This window comes from Balaenoptera musculus, chromosome 6, assembly GCF_009873245.2.
Source record: "Balaenoptera musculus isolate JJ_BM4_2016_0621 chromosome 6, mBalMus1.pri.v3, whole genome shotgun sequence".
NCBI lineage: Eukaryota > Metazoa > Chordata > Mammalia > Artiodactyla > Balaenopteridae > Balaenoptera > Balaenoptera musculus.
In genome coordinates, this window is record NC_045790.1 from 84,908,233 (window position 1) to 84,928,476 (window position 20,244).

At 40.8% G+C, this 20,244-nt stretch overlaps 2 protein-coding genes across 3 annotated transcripts in view; both read left to right on the plus strand.

Moving 5' to 3' along the window:
* LOC118896920 (myb/SANT-like DNA-binding domain-containing protein 3) overlaps positions 1-15,891 on the plus strand; it is a 166,893-nt gene extending 151,002 nt beyond the window's left edge. For both annotated transcript variants that reach the window (XM_036855557.1, XM_036855551.1), the window contains 2 exons: positions 793-1,871; positions 15,881-15,891. In XM_036855557.1, the coding sequence (XP_036711452.1) occupies positions 793-877 (85 nt within the window). In that variant the 3' untranslated portion in view covers positions 878-1,871; positions 15,881-15,891. The remainder of the gene's footprint in view (positions 1-792; positions 1,872-15,880) is intronic.
* On the plus strand, positions 2,280-11,677 carry CAVIN4 (caveolae associated protein 4). The gene is made up of 2 exons (XM_036855558.1): positions 2,280-2,813; positions 9,554-11,677. Exons 1-2 carry the CDS (start codon positions 2,406-2,408, stop codon positions 10,232-10,234), a joined length of 1,089 nt encoding a protein of 362 aa, XP_036711453.1. The 5' UTR covers positions 2,280-2,405; the 3' UTR covers positions 10,235-11,677.
* Positions 15,892-20,244: the final 4,353 nt, after the last annotated feature.

Sequence of the window (20,244 nt, forward strand, 5' to 3'; positions counted from 1 at the left end):
ATAGGAAGAGGAGGTTGCACAGCTAGTTTCTAGCAGAGCCCAAACTCAGAATTACTGGAACTCATCTCAGTCCCTTTATTCCATGTTGTGTAGCATAGCACTTTGTGCACAGTGAGAGCTGATATGTTTGCATTCTAGTGGGGGCAGGCACAAGAGCAGTGACGGCACCATGAGCTTTATACCCCCGCGGAGGAACATGTACGGAACAGTGAGAGCAGAGTCGAGGAATATCCCTCATGCCCCGGAGGGCAGTTCTATTCTGGGTTCTGTGGTGTGCCCTAGCAGGGTGTGGAATGACTTCTTCTTAGTTACTGTCTAAAATCGCTAGGCATTTCCTGTGTATTCTGATCTGAGGTTAATAAGCACATTTCTTCCTGATTTCTCCTTCATTGAAGCTGTCCTTGTCATTTTTGGGCGTGTCATCATGCTCAGGGAAAGTACATAAGCCAAGAGCCTTTCTGTTTATATGTTAGCAGTCACTGTGTCTTGGGAGCCGCCAGCCCAGAAGAAGGGTGGGGATTCCTCTCAGGGATGCACATGCAACAGGGGAGACCCCAGGAGTGAGTTTCATTTGTATTCATACCTGCATCATATATCTAACCCTCTCACCTCCCAGCTTTATAGAGAAGATGGCAGTCTGACATGTTGGTCTCTCATCAAATAGCGTCTGTTTCCCTTTCATGTGGTCACATGCAATATGGCTTTACGTGTGAAGTGTGTGTTACTCTGGAAACATTTGAAACATCCTAAACAAAATGACATTTTTCTTTTTTTTTTTTCTTAATTCAACAGAAAATGCCCTAAAAACAATAGAGGACGACGACAGAAGCAAAACCTAGGTCATTTTACTTCAGATACATCATCCAGAATGGTTTAAACTGATGACTTTTATATGTACACTGACCATGTGATGTACATTTGTCTTTTTTTAAAGAATGGAAATATTTATTTCAGAGGCCTTATTTTTGGACATTTTTAGTGTAGTACTGTTGGCTTGTATTTAGAATATTCAGCTACAACAGTTTTGGACTGTTTAGTAGTCTTTGTTTTATGTTTTTAAATACAGAAATTGATTTCACAAATTTGTACCACATGGTAATTCTAAGACTTGTTCTTTACCCATGGAATGTAATATTTTTGCAAAGATGGACCACTTCACAAATGGTTATAAAGTCAGACCCACTTCTTCCACAATGACCACAGCAAATGACCAAGCATGAACTGAAGGTAAAGATGTTTACAGATTACTTTTCTTACAAAAAAAAATCTAGAAGACTCTGTGTTTAGACATTTCAATGTTTTTGAGATTTATTAACCGATTTTTTAGACACTGCCTATCGCATGAATTGTAAAGCTGTGTGTGTTAGATGTAAAATATTTATAAGATGTGTGGACTGGATTTGATCCTTTCTCTCTTTGAAAAAATAATTCTGAATTTTTAAAAGTATATGGTAGCAATGATGGAACGGATCACTGAAAAGTAGATTTAGATGTCATGAAAATAGTCTGTTTAACAAACAGATTGGAATAAAGCCTACTCTATCATTTAAATTACTTCTATACACATTCATTTTTAAAGAAATATTTGTTTTAACATAAATAAACCAATTGTATCAGTGTTTGTGAATAAATGCAAAAATGATTGTTAACGATTGGTGCTCTTCACATGAGCTTAAAAATCATCTAAGACCTCTATCCAAATTTGTCCTGTAATAATAGCTATACTAATAGATTGTTGGTGTTTAAAGATCTGAAGTGTGAATAGAATGTATTCAGCTGTTTAACATGTAGTTTAGGTATTCAGAAGTATGCATGTAGAATTTAAGAATATGTTCAAAATATTAATTTTAATATTTGGTTTGGAAAAGCATGTTATAATATAATGTTTTCACTATACGGCCTCTGTTTTGGTGTGTTTATTTACTGCATTCTTTGATATTGACATATCAGTACGTTTAATATGTGAAATTAATAGGAAAAGCAGATTTCAGTTCAAAATTCCCATTTGCTTTTACAAATACTGCTTGAAATTGTCTAAAGATAGAAGCTTCACCCAGCGCTTGGAGTTTGCTTTTTTGGTTATTTGGCTTCTAGGCTTAATATTAGTAACATGGTGGCTTTAGGGAACTTTTTTTTAAAAAAGCTTTCCTCTTCTACCCACACAGTCTTATTTGAGTCCCTTAGTCATCAGTAAGCATGTTTGGAACAGCACCCAGTGCTTTTGCAAGGGTTCATATTGCAGAACAGTCACGTATGGGTATTTGTAGTTACAAATACTTGACCAGTCTCCAGGGGTGGGGTTTCCAACCCTTTAAACAACCCTGTTCCCTGTTATCAAGCTAACTTTTTGCTCTCAGTGCCAGAATTGATTGTGCTAAGACATCTTTCACTGAGAAATAAATAAAATGGAACATAATGGGTCTGCTTCAAATGCTGATAAAATCCACCAGAATCGCCTGTCGAGTGTGACAGAAGATGAAGACCAAGACGCTGCTTTTACCATCGTGACTGTGCTGGACAAAGTAGCTGCCATCGTGGACAGCGTGCAGGCCAGCCAGAAGAGGATAGAGGAGAGACACAGGGAGATGGAAAATGCCATAAAGTCCGTCCAGATTGACCTGCTGAAGTTTTCACAGTCACACAGCAACACAAGTTATGTCATTAACAAGTTGTTGGAGAAAACGCGAAAGATCAGTGCTCACATTAAAGAAGTGAGGGCCCGAGTGGAGAAGCAACAAACTCACGTCAAAAAAGTTGAAACCAAGCAAGAGGAAATAATGAAGAAGAACAAATTCCGTGTGGTAATATTCCAGGTAAGCTTGCACCTGTGTTTAGCTCGATTACTGCTATCTCTTGCATCCTTTAATGGCCAACAGGTCCTATCAGACCTGTCACATGGTAACTATTGTGTATATGCGTGTGGTGGAGTTCTGTATCATCAGAGATCTCAGGATAAAACCATTTCTGTGTTAATTGGTATACTATCATGTCAGTGTTTTGAGCTTCTCAACCGTTTCATGTAATATGAACTGTGGATCATAGCTGAGTCTATTTCTTGCCTTTGAAATTTAATATTGGTAAGCTGCTTTTGGCATATTAGCCATATTAGCATGATGCCCTCTCAAAGCCTTTGAGAAGGTTAGGACTAGAAGATATCTAAGAAGACTCCAGTTTAAAACACCTCTTTGTTGTAGAGAAAAAGAAACTGAGGACCTGTAGCCCTGCAGTGTGGTTCTTTCCCTTATTATGGAGAGCCCAGAAAGCCCTAAGCAGTAAAATGTAAACTTTTCAGAATATAATTTGTCTATTGGAATTTTTACCTATAATAATGTATAAGTCACAATAATAAGACAAACGGTCTATTTCTTAATGAACAATCAGACAGTTGTTCTTTTTCTTATAGTTATATAAATGTAGGAGTCACATAAGTAATTCCTTATATTTGATTACCAAGTCTTTACTTAGCTGAATTCTTTTAGCTGCACCGCACAGCTTGTGGGATCTTAGTTCTCTGATCAGGGATCGAACCCGTGCCCTCTGCAGAGGAAGCACAGAGTCCTAACCACTGACCGCCTGGGAAGTCCCTACTTAGCTGATTTTACATGATAGTTTTTGTGTGGCGTTGTGTGTTGAGCTAATAAGTTCCTATCTTACTCTGCACTTGACACTCATATTTTTTGAAATAGGAACACATCCATGGCAAATGCCTAATATCTATAATATATTTGAAAACTCTTACAAATTAAAAGGGAAAAAGTTGAACTTTCATGGTAGAAAAATTGGAAAGTCATTATCAGTTAGTTCACAAAAGACAAAGTAAATGAGCAAAATTCCATTTTCACCTATGTAAATATTTGCAGTTACTGAAACATATTCGCAGAGTTTAAGAGTAGGAAATAATAAGCACTTTCATATTCTGCTGGTAGAATATTAAATGGTACATTTCTGGAGGGCGGTTTTGGTAGTATGTGTTAAGAACCTTAAAAATTCGCAAACCTTCTGGCCCCAAAATTTAATATCAAAGAATTTGTTGTAAGCATAAAATCAGGAATGTGTGCAGGCATGTTCATTGGTACATATATGCAGTGTTATCACACTGTATTTTTAAAATAAATGTATGCCCATATGCATAGGGAAAAGGCCTAGAAGAATAAAAGCAAATTGAAATAGGAACACAGTTGGCAGGTATTTGTAAGATACCAGGGATGTGGGCCATAACTCCCGGGGCATTCTTTACACTTTAGTCAATTCTCCGTAGCCCACTGTTGGCTGATAAGGTTACACGGGGATGGCAGAGTGGTATTTTGGATCTGTATTTAAGAGCCTGTTGGTTATTTAGGAGGAAGAATGGGAGGAGAGGGAGGGTTTCTTATTTCAAGTGTAGTCAAGTTCGACTATGCCATCTGAAGGCCTTTACCATTTCCCTCTCCTCCCAGGTCCCTGGAAGTCCTTCTCCAGACTTAAATTTTTGGAAAAAAAAATTAGTCATCTTATTCTCAGAAGCCAGTGGTAGTATATGTAATGGGGATCTAAATTTATTACTGGAGAATGTAGTATCCATTCTTGAATTCGCTTTTCCACGGGCATTAACAGTAATGGGTATAACTCACCCTCCACTTGCATGGGGCATGCCAGGAAACATTCTTGGTATCCAGCATTTCTCCTGAGAACCTTTGTGTGAAGAGTAGACCAGGTTAACAATCAAGATTTACAAAGGCTAAAGAAAGAGTTTCTGAGAAGTTCTAATTGACCCTTGTTTGTCTATTGACATAATTTTTTTTTAAAAGTTGTTTCTATATTCACCTGTTTATTCCCTGAAAGTTGCTATTTTTTTCTTTGAGCGCCTACAGTTACTTGAATAAATAGAAGATGGTATGAAAAAGGAAGTGAGAGGCACTAGTGAGAGACATAATGCTGTGAAGAGTCTGTGAAATTAAGTTGTTCAGAGTAAGCAGCACTTTATCAATAAGCAGTGGCTATCTCTTGTAATGGGAGAGCATGTAAAGAAAAGATAAAGTAAATACCAATGGATTCAATGATTCATTAGATATTAGAACACTGTATACAGCATTCATATGGGATTGCTTAACAGTTAAAAGTCATATATATATATATGTGTTTGCATATATATATATATATATATATATATATATATATATTTTTTTTTTTTTTTTTTGGCCAAGCGGCACACCTTGCAGGATCTCAGTTCCCCAACCAAGGATTGAACCCAGGCCACGGCAGTGAAAGCTCCAAATCCTAACCACTAGACCACCAGGGAACTCCCCAAATTCTTATAATTCATCTTATAGTTAATATGTTTAAGTGGCTATATTGAGATTGCGCCTTCTACTAAAATTAACTTGAAGCTGAGTAATTCAGCTGTAGTATACTTTCATTTCGATTTGGGTTTTTCCTCAAAAAGATTTCCCTAGATATATCTTTTGGTGGCAGTCTTTATTGCTATTTTATCTCCCACCACTGCGTACGACAGAGCTTTCACCTAATTCTGGACATTGGCATTGAAAAAAATTATCTGCCCTTTATCATACAATTATGATTTCTCTTTGAACGTGCTTTCACCTTAGTGACCTCCTCACCATGAAAGAAAGCCAGGAGGCTTACCATATCTTCTAACAATTTTGCTTACTAACCACATGCCCGTGCCTCCCAAATGAGGTATTTGGCCATTCCCTAATGATAAGTCCTGGACTTCTAAATATTCAAAATTCTCTTAGCAGTATTACTTTGATAATCAAGGCCATTATACTCTGACTCATAATACTCATTTTGTTATAAAAATCATCTTTTTACCTAGAATTTTACATGAAAAAATGTATAATAATTGTATTTGGAAATCAACTATAATTCAGCCCTGTAATTTTCAATTATTATTACAGTGTATTTACCACTAACTCATGGTATCTCTGACTCATAGGAGTTGCAACAAATAGATTTACGTAGCAGGTACTTTCTCTGTCTCTACCCCTGTTTTGTTTTGTTTTTAAGCCTGATTTTGTGGAGTTTGTTGTGCAGTTGAAGAAGGGTTTGTGATTCCTGAGTTAAGCCATAACTGATTTCTTCACAGCAGGATTGTGAGGGTTTTTCCCTAGGAAACAGTAATTATTGTTTGGCTCCTTTTCTAATTATACCTACTCAGTCCATACCCACCCACTCAGTGCTGCTGAAGCTACTCCCTGTAGTAGGTGTCAGGAAAGGAGAGGAATAATGTTGCTGCTTCTGATTCATCAGAGAGCTATGAGATACCCACCCTGCCTTTTTTTTTTTTTTTTTTTTAAGTTCCTAGACTCTCCAATCCTGTAGCCAAAGAATTTAATTTTAAATAAGTATCCAGAGAAGTAAAGTTCTGGGGATACGTTCTTGACTATCAGGATATGATAGGTTTTGGAATACGTATAAATGTATTTCTTACATAGTAAAATTTTTGGTTGAACAGATTTAATCTGGATGTCAAGTAGGAGCACAGTTTCTTTTAGAAATTTCAACTCGTGGGTTGTTAAAAATCTCATGATCTTTAAGGTTTTTCCTGTTTAGTTTTAGAAATAACCCCTAAATAGCAAGTTGGGATCTTTTAGCAGCCATGTTTCTGGCCTGCTTCTCAAGGTTACCAGTGTCTGCCATGTTCCCAAATCCAATTTGATGAGTCCTTACCCATTTGACACATTTGACATAGTTGGTCCCTCCCTCTCTTCTTGAAACTTTTTTTCCCCTTGGCTTCTGGGGGTGCCTCTCGCTCTTGGATTTCCTCCTGCCTCACTGGCTGATACTTCTCCTTTTTGGTTCTTTCTCATCTCTTCCTTCCTCTTCTTCTTCTTTTTTAAAAAAAAAAGTTTATTTATTTATTTGGCTGTGCTGGGTCTTAGTTGCGGCATGCGGGATCTTAGTTGCCCCGTGCGGGATTTTTGTCATAGCATGAGGGATCTTTAGTTGCAGCATGCAGGGTCTTTAGTTGTGGCATGTGAACTTTTAATTGTGGCATGTGGGATCTAGTTCCCTGACCAGGAATTGAACCCGGGCCCTCCTGCATTGGGAGTGCGGAGTCTTAGCCACTGGATCACCAGGGAAGTCCCTCATCTCTTCGTTCTTATCTTCAGGTCCAAAATCCATTTATCTATCAATAACACCAAAATTCAAAAATCTGTAAAAATAAAGTTTTTATCGTAACTTATTTGGCAGCAAGACCTAGCTTTACCTGAACTCAGTGGATGCCAAAACCCAACCTCAAGTAGCGTGAGGCTGTTTATACTCTTTGTCCCACCTTAGAGTGAATATTTGTATTTTTTTGGCCACAAAAAGGTTTCTTCCCAAGATCTCACTGGGAATGTTATGTAATATATTATTTTCCCCAAATCTGAAATATTCTGATTTCTGAAAGGTAGCTTGGTTCCAAGGAGTTTTGAATAATGGAGTGTAGACCCATTCATTCAATCTCTTGGTGATTGATCTCTGTCATCTGGTCTCATGATTTTTAGTTTCATCTTTATGTTAATGATACCTAAATTTATCTCTAGTCCAGATCTCTCTCCTGAATCCCAGACTTATGTACTCAGCTGCCCACTCAACATCTCTGCTTGGATGTACAGTGGGCATCTCAAAGTCAGCATGTTCAGATCCCATCCTTTCCCATCTCAGTGAATGGCTAATCTGTCCTTCAGCTGCTCAGGCCCTGGACTAGAGAACCATCCTTGACACTCTCCACATCTCAATCTAGCAGCAGCAGGTCCTGTTGGCTTCTACCTTCAAAGTGGATCTGGAATCAGGTCACTTCTCACCGCCACCTCTGTCAACACCCTGATCCATCTCTCACCTGATTGAGCTCAGTGGTCTCTAACTGCTGTCCCTGCTTCTCATCTTGCCCTCGATAGCCTCGTTTCAACAGGGTGACCCTTTTACAACATGGGTCAAATCATGTCACTATCCTCCTGAAAACTTTTTAGAAGTCTTCCTATCGCACTCGGAATAAGAGCCACGGTCCTTATGATCAGATACAGAGCCCTACGTGAGCTGGCCGTCCCACTACCTCTCTTACCCTCTCTCCTCCTCTTGCCCCCTGGTCACTCTGCTTCAGCCACACTGCCTTCCTTGCTGTTTCTCGTTTCCTCCCAGTTATGTGCATTACCTTCAGGTCTAGGCTTGGATGTCACCTTGTTAGTGAGGCCTTTCCAAGCATCCTCCCCAGTCACTGTGTATCCCCCTGCCCTGCTCTATTTTTCACCTTAGCGCTTATCACCATCCAACGTACTATGTAAGTAACTTGTTTATTTCTCTCTTCAAGAATACAAGTTCTTTTACTCTGTTTTATTCATGGGAGGTTCTCAGTTCCTAGACTAGTGACTGGTGCGTGGTGGATGCTTAGTAACAATTTGTTGAATGAAGGCGTATGCTTCTTATTTGTTCCAACAGTCATTTGTTGAGTATACCTACTATGTACAAGGCACTCTGATAGATGCCAGGCATAAGACATAAATAAGATATAGCTCTGCTTTCATGGAAGCTATTATTTAGTGAAGGCCTCAGGGAGACATATATAAATGAGTAGAGTTCTAATTCAATTCAGACTGTGATAAATGTTATAAGTAGAGGAATGCATGTGTCATTTTGGTATAAATTGGAGACAGGTTTGACCTCTGGGGGAAGTTGGGGATATTTGAATTGACTCAAAGAAAGATTTTATTCACGAAGCTGGAAAGAGGTGAAAGGTAGCAAAAACCATGTTTATAAAGGCATGCAGGGATGAAAACAGTATGTGTTTAAGGAACTCAGAGGGGTTGTGTTGCTGGACTGGAGGAGTGGGAAAGTAGGTTTTGCTCAAACTGAAGAGCCTTCTAATTATGCTGAAGAATTTGAACTCTATCCTTTGAGTATTGGTGAGCTCCCCAATGTTTTAAAGTAGAGAAAGCATGCGATCAGAGCTATGTTTTAGAAACATTTCTCAGGAAATACTTTGGTGATGTTTTGGAGGTATAGCTATTGCACGAGTTCAGGCCTGAGATGACAGGGCCTGAATTAAGACGTTGGTAGAGGCAAGGAGGAAGGAGGTGGGAACAGTAGGAGTTAGTAGTTATTAAGCAATATTATCGACAGCGCTTAGTGACCAGTTGGATATGGGATGAGGAGAGGGAATATTTGGGACCATGCTTCTGAGGTTTCTCTGGGTAGCACCTGGAGGTATTGGTGCTGAGAGGTCCAGGAAAGGATGATGGCTGGGCCTTGATTTTTGGATATGTGAAGTTAGAGGTTCCTCTGTTACATCTAGGTGGAGAAGTCTGTCTGACGTTTAGAAATGGGTTTTCATCTTAGGGGAAGGGGAGAGGTGAAGGTAAAAGATTAGTGAGTCTGCTTCCTTGGATTTGAAGGTAGAGCAGTGGATAAGTTTGCTCGGGGTGAGCTTGGGAGATGAAGAAAAAGAAACCCTGAGAAATGCCAGCATTTAAGGAGTGGGGGCAGGATAAGCAGCCCGTGGAGGAGATTGAAAAGGCGTGGCTGGAAGGTCCAAGAACCCATCGCTAACACGCTCGCTTTCTCTCTCCTTCAGGAGGATATTCAGTGTCCAACGTCCCTGTCTATCATGAAAGACAGAAGCTTGACTGCTGAGGGTCCAGAGGAGGAGGACGATATCTTCGATCCCCCAGTTGATCTGTCTTCGGACGAAGAATATTATGTTGAAGAGAGCAGATCTGCCAGGCTTAAAAAGTCAGGCAGGGAGCGCATTGATAATATCAAAAAGGCCTTTTCCAAAGAAAACATGCAGAAGACACGGCAGAATTTTGACAAGAAAGTGAACAGAATTAGGACTAGAATAGTGACACCAGAGAGGAGAGAGCGGCTAAGGCAGTCAGGGGAGAGGTTAAGGCAGTCGGGCGAGAGGCTGAAGCAGTCAGGGGAAAGGTTTAAGAAATCTATTTCTAATGCAGCTCCTTCAAAGGAAGCTTTTAAGATGCGTAGCCTTCGGAAAACTAAAGACCGCGCTGTGGCCGAAGGTCCCGAAGAGGTCAGGGAGATAGGGGTGGACATCATTGCCAGGAGCGAGTCTCTGGGCCCCATCAGTGAGCTGTACACCGAGGTGCTCAGTGAAACAGACCCCGAGGAGGCCAGAGCCTCGCATCCTCCCCGAGAAGGCGGGGAAATCTCGACTCCCGAGCCTTTAAAAGTTACTTTTAAACCCCAGGTGAAAGTAGAGGATGACGAATCTCTTTTGCTAGATTTAAAGCAGTAATTATAAAGAGGAATTAAGTATATTATAATTGTAAGTCTCCTTAATCACACAGTTTTAGTTTAATTAGTATAGTCATTTACATGCATATGCCATATAGGAAAACATAAATGGTATGGCTGTCTCATTTCTTAGGTTTAAAATTTTAAAGGTAATACAATTATTAATATACATTTCCTTAATTAATATACACTTCCTGGGGAATTCTTTTTTTTTTCCTCCCTTGGGGAATTTTTTTTTTCCCCTCCCCCAGGACTTAATGATTCTATCAGCTTTCTCTCTTAGGTCACCTCTCATGGCAGCTGTGGATTTTTAAGTTCCTTTCTCTTGCCCATCAGAAAAATACTTTCCTAGTGAGGCCCACTTAGGTGTTTGGTAGTCTACAATAAATGAAGGCCAAATTTATGGCCATCATTTATTTGCAAGTGAACTCTCGACTTTGGTCTAGATTAATATTGTGGCCAAGCTGAAAGGGGAATAAGTCACATGTGGATTTTATCTATATGTTCAAATCAATAGATTTTTTAGTAAATTAGCAGTCACAACCCTTTTTGATGGCTTTACATAAAAACATTGAAGTGCTGGACTTGAGCATTTAGTTCTGGCATCACAGCTTTGCTTACAGGGAGCCACTTGGCAAGTCGTCTAATGGTCTGGTCAGTACAACGGAGAGGGTTCGCCTGTCCTACCCATCTCAGAGGACTGTTGTGAAGATAAGGAAATGTTATACATTCTGGGAGAACAAGAGCTATGTCCAGAGAAAACAAACCCCACTGGTTCCTCAAAAGCAGAATCGAAATAATTCCATCTTCTGAAAAAGTCCTGAGCTCCAAGCAGTGAGGACCTAGGTCGGACAGACACTAAAGTTGGTCTTCAGAAGCGTTTTCACAGAATCAGGAATCAAAAGTCAATGTTTGGGTGACATCTTTTTTGTCAAAGACTAAAACCAGAGCTTGGGTTTGAGTTGGGTCTTCAAACGTTTCCTGGAAAATTCTTTTCTGATTTTCTTCTGATTCAGATCTCTGGGGGACCGGAGCAGCATTGTTTTGAGCAGCATGAAGCCTGCAACTGTGGCTGTGTCTTCTAGATGCCTTTCTAAAGTCAGCCCTTGTGCAGTGCTTGGAAATGACCTCAGATGCTTCTGATTTCCAGAGTGAACCCCTCAGGGCCCATCTGTCCAAAACAGTGTTCTTAGGAGTTCATCATAATTGCTTTGGGAGGAAGCCAGATTCCACTTATTTGTTAGCTGTAGATCTAGCCAATCTAGAAGTAGATATCATTGCTAAAGAAAGAGAAATGGTCATACTGGTCCTGCACTTGTGTATGTTTAAATCTTCTGGTTTGTAAAAGGGAAGAAATGATGGAATTGTGGAATTTGAAGAGTTTGGACAGCAGTCAGCTTTCAGTCAGTTTTGGATGCTCAAGTAGTAATTAAAAATTGTAATGTACACACACACACACAGACACACAGACACACACACACACACACACACACACACACACACACACACAAATCAGCTTTAAAATATTTAACTCAGTTACCCAGCTGTTTGGGTTTGAGAGTTTGATTCAGCATCATTTCCTCTTCACTCTGCGTGAATACATAAAATCATGAATTGTTAATCTCATTATCTTTTTTTATTGAAAACTAAAGTGTATACAGCTTTGAACAATACTTTAAAAGGAATAATTTTTAAAATGTTACAGTTTAGAAAGAGCTTGGATGCCTAATCACACATTTCCTTAAAGCCATAATAAATCTGAATTTAAAAAAGACATTATTACAAAGTTTGATGTCAGTGTCCTATTTGTAAATATTTTTACTAATAATGAATGCAAACAGTATGGCATGTATTTGATATAGTAACCCTACTCATAATAGATATGTTTCTAGGTTAAGCAGAATGTAAAGAAGTTATATGCTTTTTTTTTTCTGGCCCTACACAGGATAAATATCAATTGAGCAAAATATCACTGTCAAGGAATTTTTGTAAAGTCCATTTGCTTACTGACCCATTATATAAGCAGACTTGATATGTTATGGAACATTTCCCACATAGGTATGTTTGAATTTTGATTTAGAAGGCATTATAGCCTGGTCAGCTCTTCATCATGGTAGGCGCTGAACAGTTTCATGTTCCCAGAGGTTCATTATAACTTACACTGCTTTCTTGGCACTAGGATTTTCCCCTCCGTGTCACTTCTGTCTCTCAACATTTCCCCCCGTGTTTAGAGCATTCCTCAATTCCACATTCATGATTTTTTCTCCTTTCACCCCATTCTCTTGACGTAAAGAATGTCTGTTTATTATAGGCTGCAGAATCATACGTCTTCATTTAATGCAAGGAATAGTCTAGTCAACATTCTCTATTTTTAAAGTTTCAGACAACACAGATTTTCTGCTCATTTTACTCTTCTGTGTTTTTGAAATTATATGTTAGATTTTAAACAGCTTATTGAAATAAAACCATTAGCAGGATTTGTCCCCTTTTCTTTCTGTGAGGCAGAACAGTGCAACATCCATAGACACCCAGGGCGTGGAGCCCGCTCTCAGGCTCTACTACAGAATAGACAGGCGAGAAGAGGGAAGTGCAACTCTGTCTCCTGCACGTGATGGATCCAGAGGCTTTCCTCTCAGGGTCTATGGTGGCCTGGTTCTGGGTCATAGGTTAGAGAAAAGGGCCCAATGTGAAATAGTGATAAGAGGAGCATGAAAATTCAGCTTGTTGAGAGCATATTTGTGGTGTGTGTAAACTCCCTTGAACAAGTTTTCATAAATTAAAAATACAAACCAAACTACAGTGTTTCATTTTGACTTTATCGTTTGCCTTCCATGTACGTATAGGGTTTGGTTCAGAACAGTCTGAAGTTCACTGTGATTCTATCAGCTAGAGAGCATGGGTCATGTTATGTAAAATATTTCACAGAATCACTGTTAACTCTACAGTCCCCATACATGAAATTACTGGGCCTGTTTTTCTTTTGAGACATGTTTTCTATAGCTTTTATTGAACCCTACTAAAAATATTATAGGTTACAATCCCCAAATAATTGCTGTGGCATATCTGAGTCAAGACTAGGGAGAATGACCACTGTGGTCTCATCCTCAGTTTTGTTGGAATTTGGGGCATGCTAGTATCTGGTCTGTAGTGAATGAAAAATGAATAAGCCTTAGTGCTGAGTTTTGTGTGTCATTCGTGTGACCCCTTCTGAGTTATGTGATTTCTGAGGATTTATAGCTGTCCTTAGCAAGTCAGAATCCTTCAGGGTATTTCTTGGGTGGATAGGAGATCTAGGGTAACTAGCTCTTCACTGTGAGCCTCTTAGGACATCCAAGGATCCCCAAGAGGATAGCATGGAGTGGCAGAATATCCTCAGGCTTCGAATTTACTCTGGGCATCTTCCTAAAATCAGCTGTGCTTGTCAGGGGCTGTGCTAGACTGCTCTGCCACTTGATGCCTTTGCTCATGCCGTTTGTCTCTCTTGTGGTTTGGGAGATGAGTTTCGAGTTCAGTGATAATGTCCATTTCCTTCTTTTAGCTTTCCTTGGTTACCCCCCACCCCTTAGGAAGGGTGTGATTAATTACTCCATATAGTCAATATACACAGCACCTTTGATCTGCCAGATTCTGTGTGAGGCACTGAGAATTCAAAGATGAATAGAACGTAGTCCTTGTTCCTTCCCCTTCCCCCTCTCCCTTTTTCTTCCCTCCCCTTTCCCAGCCCTTACCTCAGACTCACTGTTTCTAGGAGTCCGTCAAGCCACAGTTCAGCAACGTGACTAGTGCTGTGTATAATATGATGGAGCTGTAGAGATGGAAGATGTTGATATAGAATTTTGACTATACGTCAGTCATACCACTTATCATTACATTTTAGTTCATTTGTGTGATTGTCTCCTAGACTAGACTGTGCTGCTCAGGGGCAGGAACTCTATTCTATTCATCTTTGGGTCCCCAGCACTTGGGAGCCTTCCAAGTGCTAGGCATCATTAGGTATCATGATATGAAAAATATGAAAAATATGGACCCTGCACTTAAGGAGCTTTTCCTCTGGTGGAGAAGACAGACATGTAATCCAACATCATTGCATAATGTGACTGGAGCCTCATGTCTGAGAAAGGATGATGGGAGCATAGAGGAAGAGCGTCTAACAAGCTGGGGAGGGGGTGTCAGGGAAAGCTAGAGAAAATGGTGCTTCACTTGCCATTTGAAGACCAATCAAGAGTCAGCTAAATAACAGAATTCAAGGCAAGATGCAGCTGGAGAGGTTGTATGAAGATGTTTTGGGTTTTATGTCAAAGGCCATAGAGAGCCATTGAGATCGAAAGCCGTGGAGTGCCATGACTGACGTTTGTGGAAGGATGCTCTGTTAACACAGCAGGGGCAGAGGGACCAGTTACTAGGCCCCTTACATTTTTCCAGATGAGAGTAGCACCTGACCTCAAGCATTAACAGAGCTCTGCAGGGGATAAACTTAGATGTGGCTTGTGGCAGGGAGCAAATGATAGCCAGGTTTCTGACTTGGGTGAGTGGTCCTGCCATTCACTGAGACAGGAAATGTGGTATCCTGTCCGGGGACTCTTAGTACTCTCCTGATGCCCCTCTTACTCTCTGCTCTGACAGCCTTTGTTGCTGGTCCCTTGCATAGCCTGAGAAACAAAGGGGAGCCATGCGTATACTCCAGAAGCTCCCACACTAGAGGTCTGCCTAGTCTAGCCATTGTGGCTCTCACCCGTGCTTGAAGAAAGCCTCATTTGGAGTGATCCTTTCCTGGTTCTAGCAAGTGCCTTGCCCTCTCCACCAGGACTCAAAAGTCCTTGGGAAGCAGCATTGCCTTTCAGATCTAAGGCCATTGTGAGAGCTTCTCTCCCATCAGTATCTTTGTTCAAGGCCAGATTTTTGCTTGCTCATTGTATGGTCCAAAGAAAAGCTGCCCTTGATCTTAGAATGGATGCTTTTGATTTGTTTATTACTCTTTTTTTAATCTCAGCTGTTGTTTGGCACCCAAGGGTTCTAGCCAAAGCTGTGCTTGGTATTGCAGCTGACACTACAGTAAACGCTGCTGTAACCTGGTATCTTGGCCAAGGCCAGTCACCCAGGTTCATGTAGCTACTCGGGGGCTGTGGCTACAGTAAGAGCCTCGATCTCATCATGGGTGCTTTGGTTTCAAACCTCATCCCTTGGTGTCTGTCACATGAGATCTGAGTCATGGCATCACAAATGTATTAGGGGTTCAAGATGGGCTTTGATGCAACCCATTTTTCTTCTTTTCCAAGGTTCTGGCTGATGGAAGAGTTCATTTAAGGATCACCAGCAAAATGGAGACCAAGGTGTCATCTTATTACTGGCTGGGCAAATGTCTAATACTTCCCCCAAATGCAGAGCATCTGGTGAATTCTGTTGGAGAATGTGGCTTAGACCTAAGATGGGAGAGAGAGAGAGAGAGAGAGACACACACCCTGCTGTGTCCCTGGGGACCTGCATACTTTGGTGTGGCCGTAGAGAGAGCAAGGTTTGTCAAGCAGAAGCAGGGTCCATTTTATCAGCTAGCAATGAAGCCCACAGGCCAGCCTCACATACTCAGCCAGGGGGAGCAGGGGATGGAGGGACCCCCTCTGCCCCCTGGCTCAGGTGGGCAGGTAGTAAGGAGATGGGAAGCAGGGAGGCTGGGGCTCCTGACCCAGAAAACCCACCATACCAGAACGAAGGGTCCGATTTGAAGCCGTAGCCTGGTTTGTGCTGTTGCCTAACATGCAGAGTTAAACCTAGCCCACGGAAGGTAGCCATTACCCCTAAGGCCTATTTTGGACACACTAAATTGAGGTGCTGATCTTCAGTGAGGACCACGAGGAGCGCAGGCAAGTAGGATACTACAGATCCCAGACCAAAGGAGAGGGCTGGAGAAACACACTTGTTAGACAAAGAACAGGTAAGTGAAATTGTGGGTTTTCATGAGAAAGTTCTGGCAGTTTGACTTTGAAAGAAACAGTGGATAAAGATCTTTCAAGAAAGGAATGGGTAAAGAAGTTGGCTAACTTGTAAATTAAGCTTTTCTTCTGAACAATTCTTCGTGGGCTCTTATTTCAAGAACTTTCTCCTGGTCAGTCTATTAACTATTTTTGTAAGGGCAAGAATTCTCTGTTAAACGCTGTCTGGTTTCCAAACCTCCCTGATACAATTCACTTTAGGATAAGAGAAGCACTAAGTATTGTTCTAACCTTAAATTTATAACTACAATGAGCACCACAGTCTGGAGGGTTTCGTTCAGTTTCTTGCTGTTAGTCCATTAAGGTATTACTTAATGGCTAAAGTTTGCCTACAGCATAATATTACAAAGCAGCCAAGTTACCCTTATAATCTCATGGGCTAATATTCACAACTTATCAGAGTCTCATTAGGCCTTTTATCTGAATAAGCTTCAAATTCTCAGACTGTGGTTATGTAGATAATGTTGTTTTAGGGTGAAATAAAATCCATTGAAATGAGTTTTTCACTTTAATTGTATTAGTACCTTTCAAGTGGCCACATTTATTTGGAAAGTTTCTGTAAGGAGAAGAAATAAATTAGCAGAATTATGCATGGGTTGTACTTGGCTCTAGTTCAAAGCAACAGAGAAGATTTCAGAGGGAAACATTTGTATGCTTGTCAACTGTTAAGAAATAGGACTAAATTTTCTTCAAGAGGAGAGAAAATATCCTATTAAACCATAGGTTGTAGATGCATGAGGAGAGTGCACCCAAATATTCTCTGCCTGAAACTCATACATCTGTCTCACATAAAAAATCACCAACATTACAGGCAAACCTGTGTTGGAGAGTAAAATCACTTAAGATTTACTAGTTATTCTCCCATATTCTTAAATAATCATCTTCCAGTGATAATCTACTTAAACATCTCTCTCCTTGTTTTTCCTCTCCAGAATGACAGCATCTGTGAGAGTAGAGGGGCCGGAAAGAGACTAAATCATTGGTTATAGGGACCAAAGGAGCCTGAATTTACTCCTATGGTTTGATGGAGGCCACATATACATATGGTGGATTATGTTTCTTGACTTTCTCTCAAAATTTTGTGCCCAAAAGGCAATGATTATTACATTTTTTTTTTTTTTTTCCCAGGGGCAGACGATATAGGAATGGAGAGAATGGACATGGAAATCATGAAACTTAGTCATGAGTCTTCTGGGCAAAAAACCAACTCTCTCAGCTACAAATTAAAGATCAAAGCCAGGAACACCTTGAAATAGTGCACCTTGAGGAATAAGGGTAAATGGGTGGTCTCCATTGTCACTGAGGACAAAGCAAAATAAATGGGTTTCAAATGCAGGGGATTTCCACAAAGAAAGGCTCCTACTGTGCAGAAACATTTTCAGAGGGTTTAAGAATTGAACCCTCTTCTGTTTGGAGGTAGGGTAGTAAATGAAGTGCCTAGAGATGAATGCATGCATCATATTTTTGTTGTTCCATAGTTTCTTACAATGTGCAGCCATGATTGTCATATTCATATTGTTCTGTTTGTAAAGCCTCTTAAAATATTGTGCATGCCTGCTCACTGGGATTTTATGAGTTAAGAGCAAGAGACTGTATTTCCCACCAATAAGATAATGTCTTGGGCTTCCCTGGTGGTGCAGTGGTTGAGAATCTGCCTGCTAATGCAGGGGACACGGGTTCGAGCCCTGGTCTGGGAAGATCCCACATGCCGCGGAGCAACTAGGCCCGTGAGCCACAACTACTGAGCCTGTGCGTCTGGAGCCTGTTCTCCGCAACAAGAGAGGCCACGATAGTGAGAGGCCCGCGCACCGTGATGAAGAGTGGCCCCCGCTTGCCGCAACTGGAGAAAAGCCCTCGCACAGAAACGAAGACCCAACACAGCCAAAAATAAATAAATTAATTAATTAAAAACAAAACAAAACAAACAAAGCTTTAAAAAAAAAAGGATAATGTCTTATCTTGTACCTCCCATAATTCAGTGCTCTCTTTATATTAGGTATTTACTAAGTAGTTATTGAATGATAACAAATGATTCTTTGAAGTATGACATCTTAATATCTTTGAATTAAGGACATTTATTTATTCAGTATTTATTGAGCATCTCCTATAAGCCTGGCACTTTTCTAGGCTCTGGGGAAAAAGCAGTGAACAAGACAAAAAGTTCCTGCTTTCAAAGAGAGCTAAACTAACATTCCAGAGGGAGACTAATGATAAGTAAGTAAATGTAATATGTTAGGCGGTGAAAAGTGTTAGGAAAAAATAAGTCAGGGTAAGGAGGTGGGACATTATGGGTGGGGTGGTGCCCGATGGGTGCTGTTTTACAAAGGGTGTCCAGGAAAGCCTCTCTTGAGAAGGTGGCCACAGTCAGTGTCCTGAATCTAATGCAAGAATTTCTGGGAAAAGAATTTCAGGTGTGTTCAGAGGACAGTGTGGCTGAAGTGGGTGAGGATGGAAGAGTGAGACCAGTGGGGTGTAACATAGGCTGTGGTAAGGAGTGTGATTTTTACTCTGAAAAGGGGTCATATTAAGCTTGTTGAGCAGAGTGACAAGATGTAATTTATTGATCTATTTATACTTGTTGAAAAGTCAAACCATTGTGTTCATACAAAAAGCTAACTAGGGACTTCCCTGGTGGTGGTGGTGCAGTGGTTAAAATCTGCCTGCCAATGCAGGGGACACGGGTTCGAGCACTGGTCCGGGAAGATCCCACATGCTGCGGAGCAACTAAGCCCGTGCACCACAACTACTGAGCCTGCGCTCTAGAGCCCGCAAGCCACAACTACTGAAGCCCGCGTGCCTAAAGCACGTGCTCCACAACAAGAGAAGCCACCGCAATGAGAAGCCCGTGCACCGTAATGAAGAGCAGCCCCTGCCCGCCACAACTAGAGAAAAGCCTGTGTGCAGCAACGAAGACCCAATGCAGCCAAAAATAAAAAACAAAAAACAAAAAAAGCTAACTAGCGTTCCTGTCTTAGTTCACAGTGTAAAGGAAAAATCATCCAAACTCCAAACACTTTCTGTCCTATGCTCTCCTTAATGGTTTAGTCCTTTGCCACATCCCAGGAACCCCATTGCAGCTCAAGGCTGACATCTAGTGGATATTTTCACAATTGTTTATAAGCCTGCAAATTGGAACATTCCACCTCTTGATTAGAAATAGAGGGTGAGCTTTAACGTAAAAATCACAAACAGGATGATAAAACAATCATAATAATCTTAGGAGAAGATTACAGTAGATTTGCATCCTTGTTTTTCTTTGGATCATATTCTGGTAAGTTTGCATTCCTCTACCAAGTATTTGTTAAAACTGGTAGGTTTAGCTGCCAGAAGATTGTGGCAGGAAAATCATGGGCTGGTAAAGGGAGAATAAGTCAGGACTGGGTGGAATCACTAGGAGAAAGTGCTCTGGTTCTAGGAGTGGCCTTCAAAAGGTAGCCTGTGGTTTGTTGTGTGATATCTAAGGGTGTGTATGTTCCAAACCTGACCTGGAGTCAGGTTGACACTGATTTACAAAAGGGGTCTGAGCTGATGAGCAGGCCATGATGGGAGGAAGTTCAGGGCAGTGGGGAAATACTCAAAGTCAGGTGCAGTTAGGTGGGTCCCAAAGCTTAAGTGGGGTATTGAGTGCAGCAGTCAAGAGCTTTAGCTTTATAATTGGACATCTGGCTTCATGTCTTACGCTGCCATTTACATACTGACTGTAAGAACTTGGGCGAATTGCACTCTCTGTATCTCAGTTTCTAAATTGTACCCACTTTGTAAAGGTGTTTTATTAAGTCAGGTAATTTATGCAAAGCACTTAACATGCTGGCACTTAGTAAGCAGTCAGTAGCAGCTAGGTGTTATTTTTCAGAGGAACCATGAGTAGCCATTAGAGGTAGAGAAGCAGGCTATTGTAGTAATAATAGTACCGCGCTAAAAAACTTTTTTTTTTGCCCCCAGCACTGAAGATTAGCAGAATTGGGCTTCCCTGGTGGCGCAGTGGTTAAGAATCCGCCTGCCAACGCAGGGGAACACAGGTTCG